The following is a 19,250-nucleotide window of genomic DNA, read 5'->3' as shown; positions in this document are numbered from 1 at the left end:
ACTTCATCCTAATACCCCCTGCCTGCGCTGACGTTATTCATAATGCATGCCACAATAATACACTACTATTACACAGACTCTTTTGATGCAATGTGTCCTTATGTTTCCTGAGTAGAATGAGTCATTCGCATGGACTGCATGAAGGTATCGTGTGTGTGTGTGTGTGTCTGTTGTTGAATATACAATAAATACACTAAAACATGTCAGTTTTAGGAACTTTGTTTAAGTCCCCCAAAAACTAAAACTCCAAAAGTAACATATCCACAAATACTGAGAAACAGTATTGACTTCATAGTAACTTCACTAACTGATATTTTATTAGATAAACAACCACAGCATAATGGATGGCACACTGTAGCTACAGTATGGTATCAGGATTAATAATGACAAGGATGGTAGTCCCATATACTGTATGTACTACTAAATATAACTGTAACTATGAGATAGTAGATAATAACCGTACAAGAATCCTAAAGTTGCTGTGTCTGGCTATCCTGACTAAGTGCACTCAGACAGACAATGATTCTAGAATAGAACCAAGTATGATCTTCATTATCGTCATGCAGAATGACCTCAGAAAACATGCCTGCAATTAATAACTTCATATTGGTCATAAATATAATCAGATTTAAGATATCTTTATTTGAGGTCACACTTACAGCACACCTTAAAGGAATAAGAATTTTTTAACTCAATAAACTATAACTTTCTGTCTCTATACAAAATACAATATTGGCAATATTATTTACATATTGGAAAATTCTGTGTTAATTACATAAAGCATAAGCCTACTTTACAAAGAAATCTCATAGATAACCCCTTGTTTGCAATGTGGGTGGAGGAGAGTGTACAGTACAGAACACCATTGATATAACCAAGAAGTAACAGAAATAATTACTTAAAAGTTAACATGAATAGTAAACAGTTAACTTCATGGATCAACTTCGTTGATCACAATCTCATGACCAAACTGGTGGTTATCCTTTAACAACAACTGCATTGATATATAACCATCTCAAGATCATATTTCCAGTACTTGTTCATAAGCAATGTAATTCATTGAAATGTAATTCATTTTCCCAGTGAGAGAGAACACAGACAGATGGTGTTTAGGGCAGCGGGACCTCCAGGGCAGCAGGGCCTTCTGCAGTATTATTTATTAACATTAGTGAAGGACTGAGGAGAGCACAGTATCATTACATTCATTTAAATCAATTAAGCCAAGAGCACTACTGTAAAACAGTAAAGGAAATACACTTTTTTCAACATCTGAAATTATAAACGTTGGCAGTACCAACTTTTTCTTCAATTGCACACAAATTATTTGACATTCACATCTCTTATTCCTTTTAGAATCAAACATTTCATTTTCACCTTAGCAATAAAACAGTGTACATGTATTGTAACCCAAAAAAATCTGAAGAACTAAACAAATCAGGAGTCCATTAGTTTTAGGTTTAGTCATGACAACTTTGAATACTAGTGCAATGCTACATGTACACTTGTGTGTGTGTGTGTGTGTGTGTGTGTGTGTGTGTGTGTGTGTGTCACCCTCAGGTCCTGGCAAGCACAACAGCAGTCAAAGCTGCTACCACAGCCACTGCAGGCACCCAGATGATCCATCCCTTCTGAAAGAGAAAATGACACAAAAACACTGAGATCAGTATCAGTTGATATCTTCTGAATAACAGTCCTGATCAAAGCCGTGACTGCGGAGGCCATGGGACCTCATGGAATGCACAGTAAACAAAGCACAGTAAACAATGCACAGTAAACAATGCACAGTAAACAATGCGGATTAGACAGCAAAGAAAGAAAATAACTAATAATCCAAGCTCAATAAGAGAGAAATCAGTTAGATATCAGTGATCCAGACAGACAGGATGTCACATGTAGCTCTGTATGATCAGAAAGGTTAGATCAGTCGTGGGGGTACACAGGTGCAGCAGTAGTTCTCAGTCGTGGGAGAGGTTTGCTTTAGACATGCAGTGTGCTGGAGCATGGGATATGTAGGCCAGCTAGATCAGAGTTAGGTGTACCTTTCTACCACAATGCGCCGAAGCACCAATACAGCAAAGCCAGGATAAGGCCGATGAGTATGGCTTGGACAGGCAGCAATAGGGAAGTCTACAGGAGGGAAGGGATACCACAATAATTAACTACCATGGGACATTCTACAGGTGGGCACTGTAATACCTGACCACAGTTAAGGGAGGCCAGTTATCCTGTAAGGGTACAGTAGGCTTAAACCAATTTATAAATACCTCAACTACAGCAGGGGCTGCATTGTACAAGTTCCACCACTGAATGTGTGTGTGTGTGGGGGGGGGGGGGTCGAGGGGGATGGGTGAGGAGTGCTAAGAATGCGACGGTGAGTCCTTTTTCCACGTTTGTGTATCATTGTTGATGAGGTATTTACCCTAATGTTAGGGACATTGTCATATCTGTCACACAAGCAGAGTTCATGCTGACAATTAATGGAAGAAGCGCCTAAGGATGTTTTAAAGTATATCACTGGCTTGAGCTACATATATAAAACATATCCCCTTCACTCTCAGACCTCCAAGAACAGAGAAATATCAGCATTTTCTATTATTTGACACATTGTTAAACATACAAACTATCATGTCCACACTGTATGAACAGATGGCACACTGTTCAAGCAATACCCCTCCCTCTCCCTAGGGGCAGAAGAGAACTTACACTTGATCCTTTATCCTGCAGCACCTTCATATCTGCTTTACACTCATCAAGCTCCTCTGTGATCGACTGCTTTTCCTGTTCAGTCCTCTTGTACTTTTCCTTCAGATCTGAGAGCTCGCTCTGGGTCTCCTCATACTGCCCAAAAAACAACACAGCACACTGATGAAACAGAGCACGCATAACACATGCAAACATTACTATAAAACCCTCACTGGAATCTACTTTGATCCCCTTCATTTTGATATCTAATTAATGTAACATTGACAGTTTTGTAGATAATCCTAGATTATTCTCATTAATCCCAATGGTATAATCCAGCCACTCCCTGAACCGATATCACTCTGCAGGTCTTTCGTACAGAAAGGAGACTAATGCTACACTGATTCTGAACACTGCGGAGGGCTGAAGCTGGGAGTAGCAAGCCGACCTCTCTCTGCAGGTCTCTGGAGCGGCTGGTGGCGTGGTCCAGCTGGGTCTGCAGCTTGCTGTTGTCCTGCTGGTGCTGCTCCTGCAGGGCCCCCAGCCTCTGCTCCAGCTCCTGCTGGGACCTCTCCAGAGCCTTCAGGCTGCTGCTCAGCTCTGCACTCTGGGCACGGGAACTGGTGCACACACACACACGCAGAGAGAGAGAAAGAGAGAGAGAGCGAGAGAGAGAGAGAGAGAGAGAAAGAGAGAGAGAGAGAGAGAGAGAGAGAGAGAGAGAGAGAGAGAGAGAGAGAGAGAGAGAGAGAGAGAGAGAGAGAGAGAGAGAGAGAGAGAGACAGACAGACACAGAGGTCACAGAGGTCACAGAGGTCAGACACAGATGTCAGGGCTGAGGTGTTTTAAGGGCCATGTTGTTGGCATAGCCATTATAATGCTATGGAATGCCTATGTGCATGGCTGCGTGGGTAAATGAGAGTGTGAATGTGTGAGATGTGAGTGAATGAGTAAGAGTCGCGGTGCGTGCAACACTGAAAGAGACAAAGATTAACAGACTTGAACTCCAGAATGTGATGAGGCTCCACTGACCTGACCAGGTCCTTCTCGAGCTGCTGCTGCTTCTTCAAAATGGCCTCCCTCTCGGAGCGCAGACCAGCACACTCACTCTGGACGCTCCCCTTCTCCTTCTGGTGCACCCGGAGCAGCTCCTCCTTCTCAGCCCTGAGGGAGGCACACTCACTCTGCAGACTGCCCCGCTCCTTCTGGGACTTATTCAGCAGCTCCTGTTTCTCCGAACGCAGGGCCGAGCACTCCCTCTGAAGGCTCATGCACTCCCTTTGCATGGACTCCAGCTCACCCGCTGTAAACCGACACGCATGGCTGAACCTGTGTCGTTTATCCATCTAATCCGACCATTGACTTCTGTGGATTCAGTGTGTATACAGTATGTGACCTGTGTAGTGCGGTACCTTGAGACTCCGCAGCTTTCTGCCATTGTTTGCTCTGTAGCTGTAGGTCCCCCTGCAGGCTGTCAATCTCGCGCTCGTACTTGCTGGCCGACTGACGCCATTTCTCCACCTCTTTGGTGGCTGTTGCTAGGTTACCCTGGATGGCAGAGACCTCTCGCTCCCGATCGGCGGAGGCTGCCTCCAGGGCCCGACGCAGTGACTTCACCTCCTCCCGAGCAGCCTGCAGTTCATTCTGGGAGCCCTGGGTGGTGCTGTCTCGCTGTTCTCTCACGGCCGCCAGCTCCTCGTTGACCTGCCCCAGCTGGCCTGCTCAGACAGGGGAGTGTACAATGTTATTGTGTTATAATGACGGTGCTCTCACTCTCTCCGTGGCTATTACAGTCTATATATACGCTATTCCAAAAGATAATAGCAGGAAAACACCTACATGCACATACAGGCCGAATTTAAAAACCCGTGCCAACAGGACCACAGACCATCCCACATGCATTCCTGAGCACAATCCTCTCACACCCCTAAACAAACTGAAGGTAGAGGACAGGCAACTTTGCACATACCTTGCAGAAGTTTAGTCTGTTTTGCTGATTCATCAGCTTGCTGCTTGTTTGCACTTTTCTCCTCCGCAAGGAGACCTACAATTTAAGATCCAGGAAAGTTACACGGAGTAGAGTCTAGAATCTCACTGCGATGTGTGCGTGTGTCTTTATGTGTGTGTGAATGTTTTATATAGTTTTGAATTAATGCACTGAGAGTTTGAAAAGCATAGACAAAAGGCTGATGCTTCCTGTGCTCTACCTTGCAGTTCCATGCATTTGAGTTTCCCTGAGTTGGCAAGCTCCTGGGCCTCTTGAAGCTCCTTATTCAAGCGCTGGATGGTTTTCTCTGAGTCACTGGGGTCCATGTTGGACCGGTTCAGCTCCTCTGAGAGGGAGGGAAGGAGAAACAGTGACTCAGAGCTGAATTATTCTTTTAATTACAAACTAGTTCAGCATGTTCCAATGACACTTTTCTTTTTGGTCTATCCTGCAGCCTAACTTGTCCCTCTGCTTGAACTGCGCCTCACAGTCACTATATAGTAAATTAGCCTAGGGACGACAAATTGCATAATTTCCCAGGACGTCTAAAATGGGCCTATTACATAAACTAATTACTATGTTCCTAAGATAGCAACAAATTGGGATAAATCGTGTATCCAAATGTGGGTCCTCACCTAGTCTAATATCATTGGTACTGTTCTCTAAGCTTCTTAATCCTCACACTTTACCCTGCTCACTAACAGTAGGGTAACAGTACCATAGAGGAACAGAAGGATACTGACTGAACATTTTGAACCTCTCAACTACCACAGCAAAAAAAAAAACATGACCTCATTTCAGACTAATTCTTCGGGAGACAAGAACTAAAACAGGTCAAGCAAGTGCACCATAAATGGATGCATCAGAAGAGTATGACTTCACTACAGCATGCTGTAATTGCACTGGCAGCTGAAATGTGAATGTAACAGATAAGACAATCATGAATACTGCACACACAGACACATAAACCACACACAAAACAATACAATTTGCAATCAGTATTGCAAAAAGAGCTAATCATAGTAGCAATGCTACTGAATGGAGCAGAGTGGAGACTGCTGGAGGCTGGCGACACCCCCTGGCTCACATGACGACCCTGCTGTATGTCAGGATGGAGAGGAATGTTCTGGCCACTGGGCTCGCCGTGTGTCTGTGAGAGTGTGTGTGAGAGGGGGAAGAGAGAGGGAGGGAGAGAGAGAGAGAGAGAGAGAGAGAGAGAGAGAGAGAGAGAGAGAGAGAGAGAGAGAGAGAGAGAGAGAGAGAGAGAGAGAGAGAGAGAGAGAGAGAGAGAGAGAGAGAGAGAGAGAGAGAGAGAGCATGCATATGCATGAGTGAGCATGAGAATGCGTGTGGGTACAAAGTGTGTGTGTGTATGGGCACTGAGCATGAATGTGCTTCTGTTTATGCAAAGCTGAGTGAGGTTGTAAGAGAATGTGCGTGAGTGAGCGATAAACAAAACAAAATAAATTGAGGATGTAGAAGTATAAAAATGGTGTCCACTATTTCCAGGATGTGTGAACGGTTTATCTTTATTGACATGCCATGGTCAGCTATTACCATCTAGAAGGCCTAAAGGAAATAAATAAATAATTCAATTTTTACCCTGCATCTAAAAATATCCCACAGACTTGCTGGTTCGTTGAGTTCTAAATTGCCTCACAGCTAACACCAAAAAAAGTCATAAGAATCCTTGTTTGGTTTTTCATGCTTGTGCCTGAGGGTGAAGTCATCATGCCCCTTCCTTCTCACTTCCTAAAGCCTTTTACCCATGAATGTGACAGCCATGCCATGCTCATGGAGAAAACCCACCCAACTGAATTTTGAGGAATTTCACAGAGACAAAACAAAGTTCCTTTGTCTTCACTGCTGAAAGAGACACTTTACTTAGAATAGCCATTTCAGGATTTGGTGTGTATGTACTAGAGTTTTGTTATGGGTAAGGTCATATTTATTGTGACAAACCTGGGGTCGAATTAGTTATTATTTGCCATGGTGAATTGCCAATCATTCAGCATGTTCTGTTTCGTCCTACATCAAGAGAAGCATTACAATCCATTCATCATGCCAAATTGATTCTCTCATCGATATGCTTCACTTATGTATAGCATCTACTTCAATGGCCTCTTTGTCCTGTTCTCTCTTTCTATTCAGTCTAAATACCATTTCCAAAACAACCCATTAGTTGTCTGAGTCATTCCCTGTGTGATAAAGGGCTCCTTCTGATTATCATTAGAGTCTGCTTGACACCAAATATATGTACCTCAAACCAAATTCATTTCATAGCAATGTACTGTATAAAGCCAATATATCAATCCACTGCCAATGTTGTACCACAAAGTGTGCTGCCTCTAATACCTCATATCTTGTAGCCTTTCATGTCCTCTGTTTCAGCTATGGTCAGCAATGACTTGCAATACTGAAGACAAGATGGGTTGGCTGGAAAGATAACTGGCTAGCGACTGAATAACACCAAAACACACTCACTTAATATAAAATGATAGAGTTATACCTTTGATAAGTGTGACATTATTCAATGGTTCGTTCTGCTTTTTGTCATCCATTTTCTTTTCTGAAATAAAAGAGCAAGAGCTCACCTAAAAGACCACCAGCGAAATGGACATTTGAGATTTAGTTAAAAATATATATATTGTGAAACGTTCACAAATAAATCATAACACTAAAAGATAATTGATAAAAATTCACAAACATTTTACATTATTGAAACACAAATGTTAATATGCAAAATATATATCACAAAAGGTTTATTCTTGGAATTCCAATATAGCACCAGGACTTGGAGGTCATTTCCATTTTGCATGCAATCCGAATCAGAGCACAGAATGTCCAGAATCACAATGTCTGGATACAGTAAAAAGCTACAGAAAAAACATAAATGACAAATGTTATATTACCTTGGCTTTTCTGATCGGTGCTACTATCCTTGCTGAGGCTACAGCAGTCCCTGACATGAAGAACTCTTTACTAACTATCTGATTTTTCAGATGCGAAATGGAATAGTCCATCTGTAAAGGGGGGGAGCAAGAGCAAAAATTTGGAAAAGGCCACAGATAATTTTTAAGGAAGGCACTTAAAGACAGGACCCTTAATTTAACTAAATGGTTAAATACCTCAAAGAAGCTCAATACCCTATCCTGGAGGGAAGCCAGACAATAAGCCTTTGTGTGGTCTCACGCAGCCCCCCTCCGCTAGGTGGAGGTTTCCAGCCTCTCCACTCTAGGTCATGCATCCGTGTAGGGCATCTTGGAAGCTGCAGCTGCACACTGAAACAGAGAGAGGTTTTGTTAAGGGAAATTAGCAGCTCCCTGGCCAGTTGGTACTGATGTAAAAACAGGACAGAGTGTAGAACAATAGGGCTTGATGTATTGCAAATGTGTGTATAGTGCGTGTGAATATGTGGTTGTGTGTTGGGGAGGGGCATGTTCTGTGTCTGTGTGTCCTGTGTCCTTGCTATGCCAAGTGGAGCAGGGTGTCCCCTTTAATTTAACTCCATGTTGACTTCTGTGCATCCATATAGATATGGATAGACTTCAACAAGTAGAGTGGATGTGTATGGTTGGAGTTCATCAGAAAAAAACATAGTAATGACCATTAAAGGACATACATGAAAATACATTGGGTTCATCTCCAGTATTTCACCATAATCATAAGGATGATGCTACTGAAGTGTGACCTCGAAATAATTGGCAAGAAGCTTTGCCAAAAACAATGTAGGTGCCAAATCATAATGTTCTTTAAAATATATTATGTGAGATATGTGCTAGGGTCAGACAACATAAACGCAAAACAATGAAATTCTCTGAGCTGCTATACTGAGTGTGTGTGTGTGTGTGTGTGTGTGTGTGTGTGTGTGTGAGTGTGTGTGTGTGTGTGTGTGTGTGTGTGTGTGTGTGTGTGTGTTAGTGTGGGTAGGTGGGTATGAGTGTGCACCAGTCTATGTTTTCATGGGGCCTTTCCTCATGACATACAATGCAATCATGCCACAGGCAAATCATTCTGGGGCTGGCTAGCAAACTGAATAGATACATTTGACCTTTTATTTAGGTATTTTATTGGATTTAATTTAGGAGCTCATGTATACTAACTTAGGCCTCAATGTGATACATTGACATTAGACTACTAATTAGTTCTAATAGTTCTAATTCTAATATCTAATGCAAGGCCAACCACTCAACATTTGATAAACGTATTTCTAACTTACAACTTACAACTAATATTAACATGCTGGGATTGTTACAGTACAGTAGTTCTGGACAAATCTGTTTCTTCGTAGTAATTCATAAACTTTTCAGTTCTCATCTTTGTTTTCAGCTTTGTGTTTTTCATTTAAATTCATTTTCAGTTTGTAACCACCCATAATGTAATGTAACACTAACACTGACATGAAACCAAATGCAACTTACAAAAGCCTTGAGCTATCCAAACATCGTGGGCGTTGCCGGTAGTGGGTGTTCCTAGTGGAGTGACATCATTTAGCGGTCTGTTAGGAGTAAGTTTGCCAACACAGCCGACTATGATTCCGACTTTTAGCGTTTATCCACTGAATAAAGGGGGTGAGACGAGTAGGCTACTTCCTCAACTCTAGCTAGGGTAGCCTACTGAGTACCCACGTGAAGCAGAGCTACGCAGATAACTAATTTATTGTTTTTAGTAGACTACCTTCTCTTGTTAGAATGACTTCTATGTCAGCTTGGATATGGAGTGAGAGCTTTTGGCTTCCACCAAATGTTACTTGGGCGGACCTCGAGCATCCACCGCCCGGAGAAGAGTTTCCCAGAGCGGGCCACATCCTCACTGCTTTACCGCTGGCCATCGGAGTACTTGCGGTCAGGGTGATCTTTGAGAGGTATGTAGCCAGTTCGAGTGTCGCCGGATAAAGAAATTACTGTTCGCGGGAATTTGAGTTTTCGTGAATGCAGTTGCAGAAATACATTTCAAATGCGTTTTATAGTTTCATTAGTTAAACCTGTCAACCAGGTTGTCACATATTTGTTCCGTGAGATTGAGGTGAAGACGAACAGCAGACACTTTACATTCCAGTTTAAATACTTCATGGGATATGCAAATTGTTTCAGGGCTTCAACTAGCAGGCATTGAACACATGTTATATTGAGATTCAATATCAGCAACAGGTAACAAGTAGAAGAAGCAGAAAACGTTCTACAACGTAGACTTGTGTTTTATTAAACGTATCCCTGTCACTAAGTAACCAGGCCTTGAGGGATATTCATCATTCGCACCTTAACGCATGACATGCAATGAAGTGCCACTCTTATCTCGTAGAGGAACAAAGATCACCTTAAACTGTTGTAGGTGACATGTTAAACATGTTATTGTGACTAGTGGTATTACATTTTTTGAGTGAAATTGAATGTCCCTATTTGGTTGTAAAACAACTCACCTTTTCAATATTGCCAGAGATTTTCTTAAATCTTAAGTGGCATCGATGGCATTATGTGTTTTCACACACAAGCACAGCAACAGTTGGGTACTGTAGAACTGGGAAAATGAATGCTGACTGTGTGCTCTGGTGTTGTTTATCCAAACAGGCCATTCACTTTGCATGTCTAGGACCAGGCCTCTCCTTAAATGCATGCAATTTGTTTGAAATCCATAACCAGTAACTTGGAAAGTGGGATTAAGAATTGGTGAAGATTTTAGAAATTGGACTATGGTCAAGCAAAGCAAGGTGATATTGTGTCAGAAATTCCTTTTTCTTGGTTAAAGGGTATATGGCTTACTAGTGTCTCCCCTCCCATCCTCTCACATGACAGCCCATCACCCTCTGTTTAGACTAAGTGTTACATTCCTCAGTATTCTGTCTCTCTCCCTATCCCTCTTTCTCTTTCTCTCTGTCTATCACACACACTCACACACAGGCCTAATTATTGTGGGTAAACTATAAAATGTCGTATGTAGTACATGTTAGAGTGGTAGGCCCTCAGTTAATTTCTTTCCATATTTACCTCCTTTTTCTTCCTCCACATGTGTGTAGGCTTGTGGCCAAGCCTTGTGCCCACATACTTCAGATTCAGGCAGGAGCTAGTCGGCGAGCTCAGCCCAATGCTCTCTTGGAGAGGGTGTTTACATCCACAACGGTACGCACAACCCCCCACTTTGCAGCTTACCAAATGCACATACTGATTCTGTATGTGGATATTAAACACAAGCACATATGCAACCATCTCTGTGTCAGACTGCCAGCCTGTAAATGATGCTGAAATAGTGAGGATCAGGCCTTCAGTCAGGCCTGGTCGCTCATGGTCACATTTCTCATCCTTAGTCACCAGATTCACGACGTGTGGAGGGTCTCTCAAAGCAGTTGGACTGGGACACAAGGAAAGTCCAGAGATGGTTTCGCCTTCGGCGGAACCAGGACAAACCCGCTACACTCACAAAGTTTTGTGAGAGCATGTAGGTTACTGATTACCAATGACTATACTGATTACAAAGACTATGTCAGGAGACTTACTCATTTTAAAAGCAAACTCTTATTATAAAGTGCATAGCTTGAGGTGTTGTATTTACTCACAGTTCATTTCATAATCAAAACCTAGGTGGAGGCTTACATTCTATCTGGGCATTTTCATCTATGCAATACGCTATCTATGGGTGGTGAGTTGAAAATTGACTTAATCTGTTCTTCACGGGTTAAAGATTATTTTTATACATTACATAATAAACTATGAATGAATCATTATGTATAAAAAAATCATGACAGAGATACAAGATCATAGATATGCGTTGTATAACCTGCATGGCTGCTCTGTAGAGGATATTATATTGATAAGAATCTTTAGAAGAAGATTAGCAGATAGCATCTCTCTCAACCAATTTGTCATTATAAACGATATGGCTTGCTCCAGTCTCCTTGGATGTGGGACACACGACAATGCTGGTACAACTACCCCTTTCAGGTGAAACATTTACTCACTCAAGATGTACATGCCAAGAGATTGAGGTGGAGTTGTTCTGTGTAACCGGCTGCTGTCGGTTCAGTAGAACTACATATTTGTGTTGTGTCGTCTCTCGTAGACCCTGAGTCCAGGCCAGTACAACTACTACATGGCTGAGCTGGCGTTCTACTGGTCTCTCATGCTCTCTCAGTTCACTGACATCAAAAGGAAGGTGGGTCTGGTGACTGTCTGTTAAGGAGAGTAGGGGGATATGGAGCAGATTACAACCATTGTGCTCCCTTCTACAAAAAGACTAATCCTATGGCACTCTAGTGTTGTGTGCACAGCCATTGGTTGGCTCTTGATGCTTGTTGGCCTTTGTTGTAGTTGGAATGCAATTCATATAAGTAATTGAGTTGATGTTCTGGAAATTCATCATGAATCTGGCTAGGGTGGGTCTGAGCTGGTCTGTCAAGTTCAGAGGTGTGTTTAGTTGTTGACAGTGACACTGCATGCTATTTTTCATTACGCTGCCATTATTGCTGTGACCCGACCATGTAATCACAGATAAACAGGTTATGCATGGCCCCAGAGAGTATCTGTGCAAATACGGGGGAAGCAGAACAGAAATAACCCTTTTTGTTCTCTCTGAATCTCCTAGAGAACATGTCAATCCTCCCTAGAGAGAACTGTGTGTAAATGCACATTTTACCTGACTATGGAGATTTCATTTGAATACATGCAGCAACCTGTACTTGTTACTTGAAGACAGATTTGACAACAATCTGTACTCTGTACATTGTCAGTCACATAATTATTTGAGGAGAGGCTCATCCCTGAGGTTCACATGCAGGCAAAATCCTAACAATTCTGAGGTGTTTTAACTCAAGTAAGAGACAGAGTATAGGCTAAATATATAAGAAGACTGACTTGCAGAATTCCAAGCCTTAGATCTCATTGAGCATCATGGATATTGGTAATTGATATATGTGTGTGTGTGTGTACTATGTGTTTACTTTCCTCGTCTGACAGGATTTCCTGATTATGTTGATCCACCACCTGGCCACCATAACACTCATCACCTTCTCCTATGCTAACAACATGCTGCGAGCAGGCACTCTAGTCATGTGCGTGCACGATGCATCAGACATCTTGCTGGAGGTAATTCTTAGGGACAACATGTGGAAAGCGCAAGCGTTTACAACAAGTAAAGGGACATTTAATCAAGTACAGCTTTGAGGGTGTGTGATGCTACTTCCTTTTGTCTTTAATGAATGGTTGCACAGGTGTACTGCATACTAACCCATGTCTAACAGGAATCCATACTTGATACTAAGAATGGTGGTGACATCACCAGAAAACTATACCCCATTACTATTCAGTAGGCTTATCTATTCCTTTGTCCCTTAAGGCTGCCAAGCTGGCAAACTATGCCAAGTACCAGAGGCTCTGTGATGGCCTGTTTGTGTTGTTCAGTATCATCTTCTTCATCACACGACTTGTCATCTATCCCTTTTGGTAAGTTAAGATACATATGGATTCTAAAACAAGTTTCCTGACATCATAATCATACCAAAAATAGTTTTGAAAAAAGAAATAACGTATGTATCGGTGTGTCTGTGTATAGGGTCGTATACAGTGTTTTCGTGGAGAGCTGGGTGATAATTGGACCCTACCAGTCCTGGTGGCTATTGAACGGGCTGCTACTGGTCCTGCAGGTTCTACACGTCTTCTGGTTCTACCTGATTGCTCGCATTGCCATAAAGGCTTTATTCAAGGGAAAGGTTAGTCTCACTGTGTGTGTTTTGTCTCTATTTTCTCCTTGTTTGTCTTCAGTTAAGAACGTGTGCTACTGGTTTATTTCTTTGGTTAAGGTGTCAAAGGATGACCGCAGTGACATTGAGAGCAGTTCGGAAGAGGAGACCGACACCAGTAGCAGGAACAAGAGTCACCTCAGCCCGAGCACTGAGCCTTCCAACGGACACGTGCCCACTGGCGGAGGGACACATGAGCACTGAACACTGGGAGAGGTAACTGTGAACCACCTCTGAAATGGATCCCTCTGCCAGCGTGCCACTGTCATAGAGATAGGGACGTCCCATGACTCACTGAAAACACATTTCAACTCTTCTATCACTTCCAGGACAGAGTGATTAGAAGGACCTCCTGTGGGACGTTGGGAGGCTGAAAGGAACCGACACTGGATCGTACTGCTGCCTTGACAACCGCTATTTTCCAGTGTGTTTCTTTGTATCAAGTTTACAGCTGCCTGTGCACGAATAGGAAATGGAGAAGGATAAATATTTTGTAGCGGTTTTACACGTCAATACTGCTTCCCGCTCTGCAAGGAGTATTTTGATATTTTATATTTGGAAAGTAAGAGCTTTATGAATAGGGATAATATGTTGTGGGAGATTTACTGTACGTGCCTTACTGAATATGCTGCCTCCTCACCTGAGGACAAAGACCAAATACAATGTATACTTTTCTCATTAAAATTATTTAATCAAATCCAACAGCGTATTATCATCCTCAAGTTGACCACAATGCTTGGCTTGAATTTATGTTGAGGCTTCTAATATCAATTGACTACTGATTATTTCCAATGTCTGTTCACATGCCTTAACATGCTCAATCTTGCTTCTTGACTCTTCAGTATCTGATATTAGAACATTTGTCCACCAGCTCAAAAACATCTTCACTCATGTCGTTATACTGAACACTGAAAGAGAGGAATGCAAGAGCAAACTGTCATAAAAAGGTCACAGTTCTTAAGAGTTGTCCAAGACTAAAGTAATGCTCCTCTGCATGGTTGTGTGTCTTGGTGCACCTCCTTCACCATTGGGCCTACTCACTTCAGCTCCTCCATGCTGGGCCTGTCTTGCATGAGTGTAACCAGAGCTGGAACTGAGTCATCAGTCAGATTGTTGTTCTTCAGGATCAAGGTCTTCAGGGAGCCACTGGCTTTAACTGCAGCACACAGGTCCTCCACACAAGCGTCGGTCAGCCCCATCATCTCAACACTGAAGACACACACACAGGTTTGTTGTCACTGTTCTTGTAAAGGTCGAATGAAGAAGTAGGGCTACTCACTCTAGATACTCCAGCTGGCAGTGTTGGCTTGCCAGGGCGTCCCACAAGTGCTTGGCTCCTTGGTCCCCGACTTTGTTGATGCCTACAGACAGTGATCTTAACCTGGGGCTCCCACTTCTCAGCAGAACACCCAGCTCCTGAAATACCGGGGGGGTCATCTCACAGCGCACTAAGCTGCAAAGGAGGTTCTGTCATTGGTCGTACTGTTCCACCTAAACTTTAGTAACAAGGTGAGTGTGTCGTGCTGTACCTCAGTGTCTCCAGTGGGTGACCGGGGTTCCAAAGAGCTTTGCACAGGAGCAGCGCCCCCTCCTGGCCCAGATCATTCGCAGACAGATCCAGTTCTCTCAGACAGCACTTCCCTGACTGAAAGGCCTTAGCTAATGCCGCACAGCAGGCACCAGTCAACTCATTGTCAAAACATCTGTTCAGATGAAGAACCAAAGAGGGACACATGAATAAGAAATATAAATCACTACAGTCATTTCTAAGGGTAGGCAATGTGACCTGCACAGTCCAAAACTATTAAAGGGGATTTTGTTTGAATACAATATGAAAGTACTCAAAGGGTTTAGAGTGCCCATTAGCTACCCCACTAAATGAATGAAAATGATTCTTACTTGAGGACCTGCAGTTTGCATTGTGGGTGTTGAAGGGACTTAGACAGGTGCTCCATCCCACTGTCACCAATGATGTTTACTGTCAAATCCAGGATTCTCAACTCTGAATGGCCAGAGCACAGGACTGCTGACAATGCCTCCATAGAACCACCAGTCAACTTACAGCGCAATAACCTTGTAAAAACACAAAGGTCAAGTAATAATAATATACAACACAATTGCTTTGTGAGTTAATTACATGGTAGATTGTATCTCAAACTTCAACACTGGATCAAATAAAGTGTCAAAGGGCATTGACCCCTCTTGACAGAGGTTTGTACTAGTATAATAAACTCTGTTACTTCATCATATTGCCCCATAGTACTGTATGTCATTTCTTCTGGTTAATTATTTGTATTGTCTGAACATTACCATACCATAGGCCTACACAATGTATTTTGCAGAAATCTTAAAGGTTCAGTGTTGATGTTGTACAGTGTCATACATACTGAAGGTTCTGCAGGGGGCAGTGTGGGCTGAGCAGAGCCCTGCTTAGCAGTCTGAGGCCGTGGTCCTGGAGGTCATTATTACTCAGTGTTAACACACGCAGCTGAGAGGTTCCAGAGGCCAGCACAGACACCAGGTCCTCACCACACGCCTCGGTCAGCCCGCACGCTCCAACACTACACAAACACAGATGGACTGTGTTATTGAGATTGTATACCTGTATGAATGAAAACCTTTTATTGTCTCGCCTTAACTCACTTTAGTGTGTGTAACACTGAGTCCCTGAGTCCTGTGCAGAGAACTTTGAAGCCTGTATCTCCCATGCTGGTATGGGACAGATTCAGATCCACTGTCTTTCCACTGCTGAGGGCTGAGGCCAGATGAGAGAGAGCTCCAGCACTGAGGGAGCTCTGGAGTAAACTGTTGATAGAAGAGCCCGGGTTTGTTTACTTTAGAGGTAGAGTTGGTATTGTGGTAGCTGATGTACACGGCATTTGGCATGGAGTGTTTGTATGTGGTTAGACCTGAACAAACTGGCTTTGTTGCACCATGCTAACATACAACATTCACACACAATTCAGGTATAAGACATATACAAGTTAAAGCTTTGTTTCATAACATTTTAGGATTTGCTCATGATTTACGTAATTTGGTGAGCGAGGCGCATCGCTGGGACCAGGATCTCTACTGTCTCCCCTGTGAGGTCCTTGGTGTTCATCAGATTCAGATTCTCTATCTTCCCAAGGCAAGTTACCATGTAGTTCAGGGCCACACAGTCCTGTACGCCCAGGCCTCCATAACTGATGCCAATGCGAGCAGGGGGGACAACAACCTCCTTAACCAATCCTTCATCCTGACTCTGATGGAGCAGACGGAAGCAGTCAAAGTGTTTCTCTTTGTAATAGCCCCCCAGTACCTTCAGAGACATGCTTTTAACCCAGCGCCTGAAATTGATGATCCGATCTGAGCTGAACTCCCCTAGTCGGGATTCTAGAGGCTTCCTTTGTGTAGGGTTAGAGAGCCCTGACAGGTAGAGTTGTAGAAAATCCACATGGCCCTCATGCTTCTTTAACATCTCCTCCACATTCTCAGATTTGGACTTGTCCAAGTAGAATGAGGCAGCCAGAAGGAACTCTAGACACAACTGGCTGTGGAAGGAGAAAACACAGTCGTCTGAATCCAGATCACCGTCTACACACAAGAAAGCATTCACTGATGCCTGAGAGGAGAGGAAAGGCTGAAGACCAAAAGAGGTCAGTTGCTCTTTAGTGCAGGTGGCATGTTGGGTCAGGGAGCAATGACATGCCATTCTACCTAGCGCAGACACCAGATCTCTGTCATGTGCCTCATCTGAAGAGAGTGCCTGAATCAGGTGGACTGTAATAATAACAAACATCTGGGTCAATGTTTCTGGAAGCCTCTCTCCAGCATCCATAAGGAATTTAAAAACAGAGCATACTGTCCAGCAAAATTTAGGGGAGGCACAGAAATCATAGAACCCGAAGGTCTTCTCCATATTCTGGAACATTCGGCTGGCAACCCCTGGATCGCTGAAGAATCTGTGGACGTAGGCCCTCCTCTGGGGCTTCTGAAAGCCCAACAGCTCCACCCGATGGCCATTCAGTGAATTCAACATTCCAGTCGGCCTGCTGGCCAACAGAACAGCTGCTCCTTTCAGCAGGGTACCATGAAGCAGACTGGCTACTAGACAGGAGGCTGAAGCTAGCTGGTGAGGGTCAGAGCAGAGGGATGGGGATGTGGGGGGCTCAAAGCTGTGCTGGCACCCTTCAAACCCATCAAACATAAACAGCAGAGCCTCAGGCGCCTGCAGCGCCAGACCCATGGACTCAGGGGAGAGGTGACTGTAACGCTGTAGCAGCAACGTCTCAAGGGACAAAGTTCCTCTGATGGTTTCCAGCTCCCTGACTTTGAAATGGAAGACATAGGAGAAGTGCTGGAGGTGTTGACCACTGGCCCAGTCCACCACCAGTTTGTCCAAGGTGGTGGTTTTACCTGTTCCTGCTAAACCAACCAGCATGACAGGTTTGCCATGATTTCTGTTTTTAGACAGCGTGGTAAAAATCACTTGTTCCACAGAGTGTGATGCGTTTTGCCCCTCTTCCTCAGGGTCAACTGACATGAGAGGTATGTAGAAGTTGTTATGGATGACTTCACTTGCCAACTGCCCCCCAAGAAGTGTTGATATGCCCTTCGATATTTTGCCTTGATCCAGCAATACTTTTTTGTGCATTGTGCCTGTGAAAAGAAAACCAAGAATTAGAGACGGGTACCAAAAATAGTAGGCTACTAGAACACGTGGTTATATATTAGTAGGCTACGCAGCAGTCCGGATCTGGATTTTGCAACACTCGTTGCACTTAACGAATTGTCTTGTGCAGTAATAAAACACAGCAATTAAATCCAATGATGATTTTATTACATGACTCAAGTGTAACTTAAGCTATTTACCGAAAGTTGCGTAGACGTACTGAAATTACAATCCGGTCTTTAATGAGGGCAAGAATTCGTTGCAGTGACTGGCGCTTGGAGAAGTGTAGAAATGTGGGTGTGTTACAGGAAATGAAAGGGCGTCGTTGTTGGTAAAATCAAATCACCAAGCGTACCAGGACATTACAATAACTTTCGATTACGTCATTAAGTATTCATTAGTCTTTGTGGACATGCGAGTGTCGTATTACAGTACGTCATGAGTGAAAGAACAGGGCTCGCAGTTGTTGTAGTTACTCTCTTTGAACAACAGGGCGCCGCAATGATCCATAAATGGGATACATAAACCCAGAGTTGAATATCACAGTTCAGGTTACGCAGTTGTTCCTGCTCTGAAATTGTGAGTCTGTATGGTGGTCCTATTAAGACAGGACTTAACTCCTTCATCTTCCTTATTCATTCTGCATCACTCTGTCCTTCATACCATTACACCCATTTTAAGAGAGCATACTAAAAAAAGTTTTACAAAAATCCACACCAGTCCTACCCTTGAAATATACGAGAGAGCGTCCTGAGCTTAGATCAACTGGACTCATCGCTCTCACCTGCTTGTCATTTGTTTAGAGCAAGACAAGCGCATGTTTTGAGGTGTTTTATGTCCCTCTAATAACTCGTGCAGGAATCCCACTCAGCCAGTTTCCCAGAAAGTTCCATGTAGAGCAATTGAAACAGCAGTGTTAAACTCTTTAGCCTCAACCAATCATAGACCAGAGGCAGACCAGGGAGAAACCAATGGAATTGAGTGTGGCTCAGACATACAGTCTCTTTGTCAGACATGAACATCAGATATACAGTGCAGTGTGTAGATTATTATTGTACTCTGATAACATATGCATGTCCTTAGTGTGAGTAAGTTACAAATATGTCACTGACCAAGCCGTCAATGAACCCAGTTGTGGGTGATGATGTAAGATGCAGGATTCCTGGATTGTCATCAGATAAGATAAATACATACAATTA

The 19,250-nt window shown here is 43.2% G+C and overlaps 3 protein-coding genes across 8 annotated transcripts; 1 reads left to right on the top strand and 2 right to left on the bottom strand.

The window, feature by feature from the left end:
- Positions 1–672: 672 nt before the first annotated feature.
- slmapb (sarcolemma associated protein b) lies at positions 673–7,933 on the bottom strand. 4 transcript variants are annotated; one of them, XM_062459081.1, is made up of 11 exons: positions 7,798–7,932; positions 7,582–7,692; positions 7,179–7,263; positions 4,890–5,015; positions 4,652–4,726; positions 4,095–4,400; positions 3,715–3,985; positions 3,131–3,302; positions 2,704–2,838; positions 2,040–2,127; positions 673–1,628 (listed from the first exon to the last, which is right to left on the bottom strand). In XM_062459081.1, the coding sequence occupies exons 2-10, from the start codon at positions 7,690–7,692 to the stop codon at positions 2,044–2,046; spliced, it is 1,365 nt and encodes a 454-aa protein (XP_062315065.1). In that variant the 5' UTR covers positions 7,798–7,932; the 3' UTR covers positions 673–1,628; positions 2,040–2,043. The 4 variants fall into 4 exon arrangements, with proteins under 4 accessions (XP_062315065.1, XP_062315067.1, XP_062315066.1 ...); XM_062459083.1 differs by having other exon boundaries at positions 7,179–7,238; positions 7,798–7,928; XM_062459082.1 differs by lacking the exon at positions 2,040–2,127 and having other exon boundaries at positions 7,798–7,933.
- A 1,210-nt stretch (positions 7,934–9,143) lies between these two features.
- On the top strand, positions 9,144–14,099 carry LOC134018817 (ceramide synthase 5-like). The gene is made up of 11 exons (XM_062459085.1): positions 9,144–9,533; positions 10,683–10,785; positions 10,971–11,101; positions 11,245–11,302; positions 11,554–11,604; positions 11,723–11,815; positions 12,616–12,744; positions 12,995–13,101; positions 13,211–13,367; positions 13,458–13,613; positions 13,727–14,099. Exons 1-10 carry the CDS (start codon positions 9,361–9,363, stop codon positions 13,599–13,601), a joined length of 1,146 nt encoding a protein of 381 aa, XP_062315069.1. The 5' UTR covers positions 9,144–9,360; the 3' UTR covers positions 13,602–13,613; positions 13,727–14,099.
- si:ch73-233m11.2 (NACHT, LRR and PYD domains-containing protein 3) lies at positions 14,065–18,380 on the bottom strand. Of its 3 annotated transcripts, XM_062459080.1 has the most exons (10): positions 18,252–18,374; positions 17,970–18,038; positions 16,427–17,923; positions 16,041–16,202; positions 15,785–15,958; positions 15,297–15,470; positions 14,927–15,100; positions 14,677–14,850; positions 14,439–14,606; positions 14,065–14,305 (listed from the first exon to the last, which is right to left on the bottom strand). In XM_062459080.1, the coding sequence occupies exons 3-10, from the start codon at positions 17,920–17,922 to the stop codon at positions 14,236–14,238; spliced, it is 2,592 nt and encodes an 863-aa protein (XP_062315064.1). In that variant the 5' UTR covers position 17,923; positions 17,970–18,038; positions 18,252–18,374; the 3' UTR covers positions 14,065–14,235. The 3 variants fall into 3 exon arrangements, 2 of the variants coding, with proteins under 2 accessions (XP_062315064.1, XP_062315063.1); XM_062459079.1 differs by having other exon boundaries at positions 16,427–18,038; positions 18,252–18,380; XR_009929961.1 differs by lacking the exon at positions 14,065–14,305 and having other exon boundaries at positions 14,466–14,606; positions 14,677–14,813; positions 16,427–18,038; positions 18,252–18,380.
- Positions 18,381–19,250: the final 870 nt, after the last annotated feature.

Source organism: Osmerus eperlanus, chromosome 4 (genome assembly GCF_963692335.1).
Source record: "Osmerus eperlanus chromosome 4, fOsmEpe2.1, whole genome shotgun sequence".
Lineage (NCBI taxonomy): Eukaryota > Metazoa > Chordata > Actinopteri > Osmeriformes > Osmeridae > Osmerus > Osmerus eperlanus.
Note: the sequence above shows the minus strand (reverse complement) of the source record. Positions and strands in the feature narration are given on the sequence as shown.

Excerpts from the sequence above, each read along its gene's own strand:
- slmapb (XM_062459081.1), bottom strand. The coding sequence starts at position 7,692 with ATGGACTATTCCATTTCGCATCTGAAAAATCAGATAGTTAGTAAAGAG. Across the intron at positions 4,401-4,651 it reads ACAGACTAAACTTCTGCAAG|GCCAGCTGGGGCAGGTCAAC; the intron begins GTATGTGCAAAG and ends CTGTCTGAGCAG. Across the intron at positions 3,303-3,714 it reads CTCGAGAAGGACCTGGTCAG|TTCCCGTGCCCAGAGTGCAG; the intron begins GTCAGTGGAGCC and ends TGTGTGCACCAG.
- LOC134018817 (XM_062459085.1), top strand. The coding sequence starts at position 9,361 with ATGACTTCTATGTCAGCTTGGATATGGAGTGAGAGCTTTTGGCTTCCA. Across the intron at positions 11,102-11,244 it reads ACAAAGTTTTGTGAGAGCAT|GTGGAGGCTTACATTCTATC; the intron begins GTAGGTTACTGA and ends ATCAAAACCTAG. Across the intron at positions 11,816-12,615 it reads TCACTGACATCAAAAGGAAG|GATTTCCTGATTATGTTGAT; the intron begins GTGGGTCTGGTG and ends CTCGTCTGACAG.
- si:ch73-233m11.2 (XM_062459079.1), bottom strand. The coding sequence starts at position 18,033 with ATGCACAAAAAAGTATTGCTGGATCAAGGCAAAATATCGAAGGGCATA. Across the intron at positions 15,101-15,296 it reads TGCAAACTGCAGGTCCTCAA|ATGTTTTGACAATGAGTTGA; the intron begins GTAAGAATCATT and ends TCATCTGAACAG. Across the intron at positions 14,607-14,676 it reads TGCCAGCTGGAGTATCTAGA|TGTTGAGATGATGGGGCTGA; the intron begins GTGAGTAGCCCT and ends GTGTGTCTTCAG.